Genomic DNA, 9,740 nt, shown 5'->3' on the forward strand with positions numbered 1-9,740 from the left:
CCCACGCCGCCCCACCCCAGCCGTGGCTGGGAGGGCCGAGGGGTGACCAGCAGTCACTCCGGGAGACGGGACTTCTTCCAGCAGGAGCTCCGACACTCTGCCGGGTAGCCCTTTTTTTTTGGGGGGGGGGGGGGGGGGGGAGGGGTTGCTGGTGAACGAGAGCGGTCCTGCTGGCATGGCCGCCCGGGTCGCCGCCACAGTAGCGCGGCGGGGGTCCGCGGCTCTATGTCCTGCCCGAGCCTTGTCCAAAGGACGTCACTGTCAACACGGGAGGACTCAACGGGAGCGCAGGAGGCAGCTCGGCCACCGCTCCCAAAACAATACTGGGAGGAACTAGAGGGCTTGAAATGAGGGACGGAGGGGGCGGAGGTCTCGCTCTCACAGCTCAGAGGTGGTTTACACCTTGAACCCGTTCAGTCACGAAGCAGGAGGAAGTAAAAAGGCCAGAGAGTGGTTTATTGTCATCCATGAAATTACAGGCTCGTCTTGGGAACAAGAAGAACGTGCTGCTTCCCGTTTCGACGGCGGGCCGACACCGATATTGTCTGCTAGGAAACCAATCCATAAGTTCTCATACAAACTACGCAAATATTTACAATAAAAGCAAAAAAGGGAAAAGAAACAAAAGCGGCAAATAAAATGCACAACCTCGGGGAAAGAAAACGTTGACATCTGCCAGGCCGGCAGCTTCTGCTTCCTGGTTTACAAACAGTACGACAGTTTAAAAGCACGTCATTAAAAGGAGGAGACAGGATGAAGAGGAACCCATGGCACGAAGACAGGGATGCTTCGCTCACGTCGAGTGGAATGTGGTCCTGCGGCTTTGCTCTGCTGCCAGGGGCGGGTCGTAAGAGCCGATTAAAAAGTTGGTTCTAGGGAGAAACATGGGGGTGGAGATGTTCCGTGGCTAGTGTATTTCCCAGTGTGGCCACCAGTCCCTTACAACCTAAGTCCTAGTAATACCCTGGCTGGTACTGCTGGTTCCAGGACTTGAAATTCCAGGACTTTTGGTTCCAGAACTGCAAAGGGACAGAGACGGAGGGTCACTTGAGCTCTGATCAGCCTCGAGCCGAAACGCGGTCCCGTCTTTGCTCGGGCAAAGAAGTGCGGTCGGCCGATACCCACCCCTTGCCAGCTCTGGTTGAAGGCCTGGGCCTTGTCCATGCCGTTCCTGTTGCCAAAGCTGCCACTGGTCCGGTTGCTGCCAAAGTTGCCGTTTTTGTTTCCAAAATTGCCTCGGTTTCCTCCCCTCTGAAACTGAGAGACGGACGGGAAGGCCCGAAGCGTTAGAGGAGAGGCCGTCAGACACCTGCAAGAGGTCCTGGCCAGTTGTGGAAATCAACGGAAAACGCCGGACTGGGATGAAAGACTTACAGATGGATAATCACAACTGCCTGAAAGAGGATTCCTGTTTCGGTCACTATTAAATGGCTCCATGTGGCTGGATTCTCAGGCACGGGCCGTGGGGCCGCGGACCTAGTCTGAGAGGCTAAACCGGGCCCTGTCCGGAGGCCCTAAAGGGTAGCAGCTGCTAGGAGACCCACCTGGTTGGGATGTCCCCTGCTTCCACCGCGACTCATGGCAGCTCCTCCTCCTCCTCCTCTGTTCAGGCCGCCCCTGTTCATGGGGCCTCCTCTGTTCATGGGCACTCCTCTGGGACCCATGTTGCCCCTCATTGGACCGCCTCTGGGGGACCCGGCCAGGCTGGGCAGGGGGCCGCTCCCCCTGCTGTAGTTGCCCCGGCCGGCGAACCCGCCCCTGTAAGCCGGAGGGGGCAGGAAGCCGCGAGGGGGGCGGCTGAATCCTCCGCGGGGCCCCGGAGCTGCCGAAGCAGAGAACAAAAGTAAGGATGACAATGGAGGAAGCTAACGCAGGCGCGGCCGCTACGACCCTCTGAGCCCACCTCCTCTGAAGCCACCCCTGTTCTGGAAGCCTCCGCGGCCCCCGCCTCTCTGGCCGGGTCCACCCCCGCGGTTGAACTGGTTCTTCCCTCCTCGGCCGCCGCTGCGCAGCCCGCCGCCTCTCTTGGGCGCGGCGCTCCCCTGGTTGGGCTTCTTCTCGGCGGGCAGGGCCGTCTTGCTCTCCTCCTTGTACTGCTCCAGCAGCTTGGCGGCCTCCTCCTTCTGCAGCTCGGCAAACAGCACCTCGTCGAAGCTCTCCCCCTCCTCGGGCAGAGTGAAGAACCCTGGCGGACCCCCGACACAGAGGTTCAGCAGAGTGAAACGGCGACGGGCTCTAATAACAAGAATGACTTCTACTCTCACGGCTGCGCTTACCTTTCATTTTGAGCAAGGCGTGTTCAGGCACCTCTTTGCCATCGCTCTCCACCTTCTTCTGGACCCTCTGCTTGTACTCCTCCTCAGAGGGCACCACCACCACCGCCTTACGCTGGAAGCCGGCAAACAGGCACATCTTCCTCTTCTGTCCTGGGGCAGACAGGTTTGTCTGGGGAAGGGAACTGCTCATTAGATCCCGGCCGGTAGTAACCGTCCAACCGGCCACTATGATCCACCTACATGATCCAGGATGTAGTTCCTCTTCTTGCGGGCGGCGATTTCAATGAACTTTCCCAGGAAGAGCGGCGCCCTCTGGGAGATGGCGGTGAGCTTAGTGATGTCTTTGGACTGACGCTTCAGGCTGTTGATCTGTTCCACAAGCAGGAGGAAGGTGTTTTAGAAGCACCGCGATCGGCGGGTCGTTTCCTTCTACCAACAGCTGGACACAAAACTCACCATCATCTTGTCCACAATGGTGTCACTGCCCAGGATGTAGTACTTCCCGGGGTTCTCCTGGATGTGGTTCTTCACCCAGGTGGTCTTGCCGGAGCCCGGGAGGCCAACCATCACGATGATCTGCGGGGAACAGGGAAGGTCAAAGCGGATCGAGAACCTCCGCGACACGGGGAGGCAGGAGGAGGTCGCCCTCACCTCGCAGTCGGCCTTGCTCTGTGGGCCCTCCACCCCCCGGACGCGCTCCTCCACTGCGATCTGCTGCAGGAACGTGTAGCCGGGGGGCTGGGGGAAGTAAGGGGTCTCCATCTGGCCAAAGTTGAACTCCACAGCGCAGTTGTGACAGATGACGTGGGGAAATAGAGCCTGGCCGTTCAGGGCTTCCTTGTTGACCTGGAAGGCAACTGCCGGCTCGCCCCCGTTCTTGGAGAAGGACAACACCACATCCTCACCTTCAAAGTCCTGGAGGAGGGACAGGAAGTGGTTTGTTGAGAGAACCGTCGCTCTGCCTAAAAGGCACATCGAAGCGCCTTTCAATCTGGTTAGTATTTAGAAAACACCAAACAGCTGAGACTGGAGCTTACGATAAGGCAGCAGACGACGTCATTCTCCTCAAAGGTTTCTCCAAAGTCCTCGGTCACACAGTTAGTGGTCTTCTTGCCCTTCCCAGAGTAGGCGTACGAATTCTCCTCCTCCCCTGGAACAGAAAAGGGATGTGTGTGTGAATACAGACGGACAAGGAAACATCATCGCTACCACCTCAGGCTCTGGAGGTCCAGGCCACTGAAACATGCAGGCGTGTCCCTGCATGAAGCTGCTGCTGCCGCTCTGGTGACAGGATGCAGCTCCTGAACCAGCTGGCCAACAGCTGGAAACCAGACCAGGACACGTGCTGGAGGACCAGCGTGATACCAAAGTCTCTGGCTTTTCCTAAACACACAATACACCAGCGGGCGGCTTCTGTTCCTTTTCCTCCATTGGTAGCATCATCTGTGATTCCACCGAGGCATCACCCAGAGGAGAGCTCACAGACTGCCTGCAGCCAGCACTGACCCGTCTCACACAGACATTGGGCTTAAAGCGAGGCCCAGGGAGCCGAACCCTGTTTGCGACCACAAGCTGCTGGTTCCATTCCCACGCTCCTCCTGGCCTGTTCAGATGAGAGTGAACGACACACCGAAACCCCGAGTGCTGCTGCAACTCCCAACCGTAGGGGTCATTTTGGACACTCTGACCATTGGCTCACCGTGGAGGTGACAGATGGTACGGGGGGGGGGGGCACTCAAGCTATTTGTGTGTCGGAGCACCTAAATCCCCACAAGGCCCTCAGCCGTGCTGGCGAGGAGATGGGTACATATCACTTGGTTGTGGACCCATTTACTTTTTCCCCGAGTTCCGCTTACAAGCTGATCTGGAGTTGGGTAAAGGACAAAGTCTGACTTCCTCGTAGCTTGCATTTACCACGAGCCTTCGGGTCAGCGGGGGTGTGAATCATCTTGGTTCAGATTAACGGCCGTCAATTGCCGATGCGGGTCGCAGCCAGCAGTACAGTGACGGAAGTATCGATACACTCACCCAGCAGCAGCGCTCCAGTGGACAGGGACCAGCCCACCTGCACGTCATGGTTGTCCGTATTTTTATTGGAAATGTGCTTTACTTGGATCTTCTCTGTGATCTGTAGACAGAGACATCACAAGCAAAAGGTGTCAGGGAATGTGTGGACACGTCGAGGTAATCCCCTGTTGCTACACAAGATCTTCCCGGAGGGACACGGACGACCCGAACCTTATCACAAGGAAACACCTATTTCAGCAGCGCTGCTGATAAAGAGCTTTCCCACCAAGCAGGAAACCTGAGGTACATTTGCTTTACATGCTCATTGCTGTAGACTTCTAATTTGAACATTACAGGGACGCATCGGGCTATTTTCTGAGGGGACACTACACCGGCTTGTATCTTGATGTTGGTCTCGTTTCAACTGCAAACACGCTGCTCGTGGTTCCTTTACCTTCAGCTCAAAGCAGGCCTTGCCTTTGTTCACGCCATAGGTGGCCTTGCCCCCCGACCAGAGGTAAGCAAAGCTCTCCATCGTGAGGGACGAGGCGCTGTAGCGGTCTCGTGACACCTTAAAGTGCAGGTCGCAGTTGTCTGGAGCAGAAAACGCACTTAACGCCTGCAGAGCCACTGATGCATAATTGGTGATCTGAGTACGTGCGTGTGTGTGTGTGTGTGTGTGTGTTTGAACAGCAACAAGATCCACTCACAGTTATCAAGGCAGACCTTGGTCTCGTCAAACTCCTCATCTTCCTCCTCCAATGGGGGAACTGGAGACTTAAAAGAGGCCCTGGAAAGAGACCCAAGGCAATCAGTTGGAGGATTTGTGACATTCAGCGGCAGGGGTGCCACTTGCTGAAAAATACTTGGGAGAAAAGGTTTATGGATGTCCTAAGAACAGAATGAAAATTGCATTTTGAAGCGAAAAACCTCCAACCATAGTGGGTGGTAACAGTTATTGTGCCCCTTGGCAGACACTTACCTTGCAAAATCCAGTGAAATCTAAAATATAAGAGACACATAGAAACACAGCACCTCTGCTAGACTGAGCATGCAAGGCCATCCTTGGTGAGATTAAAAGAATGAAAACCTGACTGAGTGATCCATGGCAGTCCTGGACACCATAGATAGTCGGCCTGATTGCTGGCTAAGCATTAAAACATCTGAATAAGGTATGGACTTCCACACTCTGCTACAGGACTAACACTAACAATGTGACCGCGTTAAGCTGCTACTAATTGGCGTCAGGTGGAAGGAGCTACAGCAACTTACCAACTCTGTAGCATGAGATTAGAGACCCAAATCCTCTGCGGGATTGTTAACAAACTGGACGAACCGGGTAAGAAGGGTAGGAATTCTGCAGGTTATTAGTCCGGCTAAAGAGTCCAGTGGGGATATGAGCTGAGGCAAACCCTCAGAATTCCCATCATGATTCAAATCCACAGGTCAATAGGGACGTGTCCATTGTTTGGGAGTGTCCCACACTACAACTACGGCTGCTTTCACGGATTACCATTCTGTGACATGTGGTTACACATAAAGATTCACAATAATGCAGAAGTGTGTAGTGTTGACTGGGAATGGGACACTTTTAAACCCAAGCTACCCTCATTTATCTTCTTTACCCAATTTGCCCTTTACATACGGGGGTCTTACTTCCTGTCAGCTGGGCTCGTACACTGACCGGGGACTGGGTTTATGTATGAACGCGCACACAAACACACACCATGCATGGTGTCACCTGTGCAGGGGTTGAAGTAGTCTAGTAAATGCATACAGCTCCACTCGCTCCATGGTAACACACACACACACACACACACACACACACACACACACACACACACACACGAGACATGATACATGAGACAGAAATAGCATTTTAACGGCAAACACCCAGAGAAATTAAATACAAAAACGCCAAACAGAAAAAGGAAGGAAAAAAAAACAAACAAACAAAAAAAAAAAAAAATAAACAAAGAACCACTGCGAGGCAAAACGATGGACGGTCACTAGCGAGCTCCTCCGTGGACGTCCCAACTGTGGGCATTTTGTTCTGGTGTGCTACCCTGCAGCAGTGGACCCCTTCTCCCACCCTGACCGGCTATTCCTCCGGACCCTCCCTCCATTGAAAAAGGCACACCTGCTACTTTTCTCTCTGGGTTCTTTTCGCAGCCTTCGTTCACCTTGAGGACACAATGGGCTTTCCCCAAAAAAACGTAAGTGGCATGAGGAACAGATGTGGAAATTCAGAGAGACTTGATAGGTGCACTTCTGCTACAGAATGCAGTCAATTTCAAACATATAGAAGGTAAATGGTAAGGTTCTTGTAGCGGTCAGGGAGGACCCTCAAGACATGTGTGAGAAAGTAGGGTTATTAATAAATGGTATAATGCTTGAGAACGAGGGGTCTCCTCTAGCTAGTTATATGTGCATTGGCACTTAAAGCCAATACTGTTCAACAAAGCTACGGATGGCACTTCAGGAATGCTGAAGGCCATTTGGCTCTGTCCCATCCTTACCAGCTGTATTTGTTCTCTTCAATAAATTCAAAGTAGCCCCTTCCATGTTCCTCCCGGCGTCTCTTAACACCCTTCTTATTCTTCTGATCAGCATTCGTGTCTTTGTCCGCATCCCCTTTGAAAATAGAACAAAGATATAGAATGAGGTGCTCCTTTTTGTGTGAGAGAGAGGTCGGACTGGCAGTGGGGTTGAGGCCCACAAAGCCCGTTCATTAGTTACAGAAACTCGACCATGATGATTATTATTGTTATTATTGTTATTATTATTACTATTATTATTATCATTGCAAAAGGCAAATGAGAGGCGACACCTCGTGGTTACACTTAAAACAATACAATCATATGCCGATAACTGAAACAGCTTTAATGACCAGGTACGGGTTACAATGCAAGCTGGTCCAACGGTATCTGCTGGGGCTGCGGGGAAAACAAGTCTCTGCAGAGAACATGGGATGTTAACCCTGATAAAGAGGTCTTCGGCTCAAATATTTAATATATAGACTCAGAGGGAACTCATCTTTCAAATGGGGAGGGGGGGAAACTCTACTGTAGCCTGAGCGTCATGCAAGGGACTGGAGAGGCCTAAGGAGATCTGCCCTGGAGCCCACCCTCCGAGGTACCGGCCTGACCGTCGAAGAAGCAGCTCTTTTTAACGGAAAGTACCTACCAAGTATCCTATTCCTGCCCACAACCTGGCGTTAACCGGTTCACAGGTTCCCGTGTGTGTGTGTGTGTGTGTGTGTGTGTGTGTGTGTGTGTGTGTGTTTGACAGAGGAGAGAGAGAGAGAAAACCATCCGGATCTGCGGCAGGTGTCGGCGGGCTCTTAAGGCCGATCGGACGCCGGAAGTAGCGGTTCAAATCGGTGTGTAACGGCCGTACAGCCGCCTGGCTCGTCTGAGCTTGGCAAGGACCGGGTCGCAGACTTCTCTGGTCCCGCGTGAAACGCTGATCCGTTTTAAGCATGATAATCGAGAAAACGTTTCGCCCTACGTCCTTGGTCAGGGGGTCGGGCCGGGAACCAGTGAACCGGCCAACGGCCGGCCGGACGACCGGCCAGCGCCGCGCCAGACAAAGGAGACGTTAGCTAGCAAGCTACGAAAGCGAAAGCCCGCGGCGTTCCCTGACCTACAGCGATAACACGACGCCTATCTCGCCCTTCCTGCTTCAGATATATCGCAACAACGTCATTAAATCGAATAAACACAGTGACGCCGGACCGCTTTTATTTATCTTTACAGAATAGAACGCTAACACCATGTCAGTAGCCGATGCTAAACTGCTAGCTAGCATGTCTGCGTCGAGCTAACGCGGGGTGCTAGCCTGCGCGGTGTCGTTGGCTAGCCCAACATGGAGGCCGGGCTCCCGGCCGGCTCCCCCCCGCGACAGTCAGCCGCCAGGCTGGCTGGCTAACGGGGACGCCGCGGCAACACTTCCAAGCCCGGCCACGTTTCCCTGAGCCGACCACTCTCGTCGACAATATGGGCGACTCACCCTCAGCAGCCTGGTCCCCCGGCTCACCCTCCTCCGTTTCGATTTTCTCCATGTCATCCACGTCCTCCTTGAGCATCGGGTCCATCTCGTCGTCCTCGTCCTCGTCCCCCTCACCCATCTCCTCGTCTTCGGCCACAGCTTCGCCGTCGCCCCCGTTCTCCGCTTCTTCTCCCTCGTTGGCGTCCATGCTCTCCTCGACCGGACCCTCGCCCTCCTCTTCCTCCCCCATGCACTCCTGCCCGGGGGCCGGGTCAAAGCCGTCGTCCCCGGCGGGCCCCTGGTCTAGCGGGGAGTCTCCGGCGATGGCCTCGTCGTCCAGCGCGGCCTGCAGGCGGTCCATCAGCTCGGCCTTCAGGCCCTTATCGGACAGGTTGCGCTTCTTCAGCTCGTCTTTCAGCTCGTTCACCTTCAGCTTCTTCACGTTGATGGAGCTCATGGCGAGGCGTCTGGCGGGGATATAACCGTGTTAAATAAAATGCACGAACACGACGTCGGACCGGCGGCGGCGGGCAGCCTTCGTCAGCGGATGAGGCTCGGAAGTGCGCTAAATGGCAGCGGCTGTCCGGGCGAGAGGGGCCGCTGGGGGAGGGCGCCCGCTACCGTAATCACCCAGACAGCGGCGCACTCGCTGTGCCGAGCCGCACGGATACCGTACTTACCCGGAGAGCGGCGCACACCCTTTGCCGGGAAATCCGCTCAGCGGCGGGGCGGAGGGTCGCTGGGTTGGGGAGTCAGGGGTCTAGTCGACGCTCCGAGGAACCCGAGCAGTATGACATCTATGACGTAATAAGGCTGTGACCGTGGCGTCACAGTGACGTCATCAACTTGAAACCAAGCTCTCTTCCATTTGGGAGGAGCAGCACTCTGTTCATTTGTTTATTGTGCACTTTGTCCGCACTCTATGGCCAATGGGAAAGTGAGAAAAGTCGTTGCGTTTGACTCTGGCAGCAGCCATTTAATAATACTATTAAAGATCTCTGCAATTAACCCATCATGGATGAGCCATGAGCAGTAGGCTGCTGTCTACTGGCACCAGGGGATCAGTGTCTTGCTCAACAACACTTCTGACACTAACAGAGGAGCCGGGAATTGAACCAGGAATGCTCAGCTCTAGGAGTGCTCAATCTCCTGCACCGCGCCACCCCTCATTTATGTGGAAATATACAACTTGATGGTTCTGCTGATGAAACTGCGCAGATCATGACACTTTAGCCAGTCTGATAAATGATGAAAAATGGCTACATGGCTTCACCCCCATTAAGACATTACCCATCAATCCCTGATGATCACAAAAACATCTTTACAAATCTGATCCATGTTTGTTTGTTTGGTTTGGGGGTTCCTGGCGCCTCAATGTTGTTTTGGGTTACGAATATCGTTGTCCTGCTGGCGAGAGATTTGATTAGTGCGATCACGAATATTGTAGTGGCTTTTGGCCTGTGGATA

General features: G+C 54.0%; 1 protein-coding gene across 1 annotated transcript; it reads right to left on the bottom strand.

Annotated features, from left to right (window-relative positions):
• Positions 1-435: 435 nt before the first annotated feature.
• On the bottom strand, positions 436-8,861 carry hnrnpub (heterogeneous nuclear ribonucleoprotein Ub). Its single transcript, XM_086166828.1, has 14 exons — positions 8,295-8,861; positions 6,803-6,917; positions 4,994-5,073; positions 4,738-4,877; positions 4,305-4,404; positions 3,314-3,426; positions 2,928-3,191; positions 2,733-2,852; positions 2,517-2,645; positions 2,277-2,445; positions 1,904-2,185; positions 1,545-1,822; positions 1,126-1,257; positions 436-1,019 (listed from the first exon to the last, which is right to left on the bottom strand). The coding sequence occupies exons 1-14, from the start codon at positions 8,728-8,730 to the stop codon at positions 954-956; spliced, it is 2,424 nt and encodes an 807-aa protein (XP_086022954.1). The 5' UTR covers positions 8,731-8,861; the 3' UTR covers positions 436-953.
• Between the last annotated feature and the right edge of the window lie 879 nt (positions 8,862-9,740).

The sequence above is a fragment of the Fistularia commersonii genome, chromosome 20, assembly GCF_037954325.1.
Source record: "Fistularia commersonii isolate RoL2024-O1a breed Wild chromosome 20, RoL_Fcom_v1.0, whole genome shotgun sequence".
NCBI lineage: Eukaryota > Metazoa > Chordata > Actinopteri > Syngnathiformes > Fistulariidae > Fistularia > Fistularia commersonii.

Bases quoted from the DNA above. Each gene is read 5' to 3' on its own strand.
- hnrnpub (XM_086166828.1), bottom strand. From the start codon at position 8,730: ATGAGCTCCATCAACGTGAAGAAGCTGAAGGTGAACGAGCTGAAAGAC. The intron at 3,427-4,304 runs GTGAGTGTATCG...TTTCTGTTCCAG, and splicing joins CACTGGAGCGCTGCTGCTGG to GGGAGGAGGAGAATTCGTAC. The intron at 3,192-3,313 runs GTAAGCTCCAGT...TCCCTCCTCCAG, and splicing joins ACGTCGTCTGCTGCCTTATC to GACTTTGAAGGTGAGGATGT.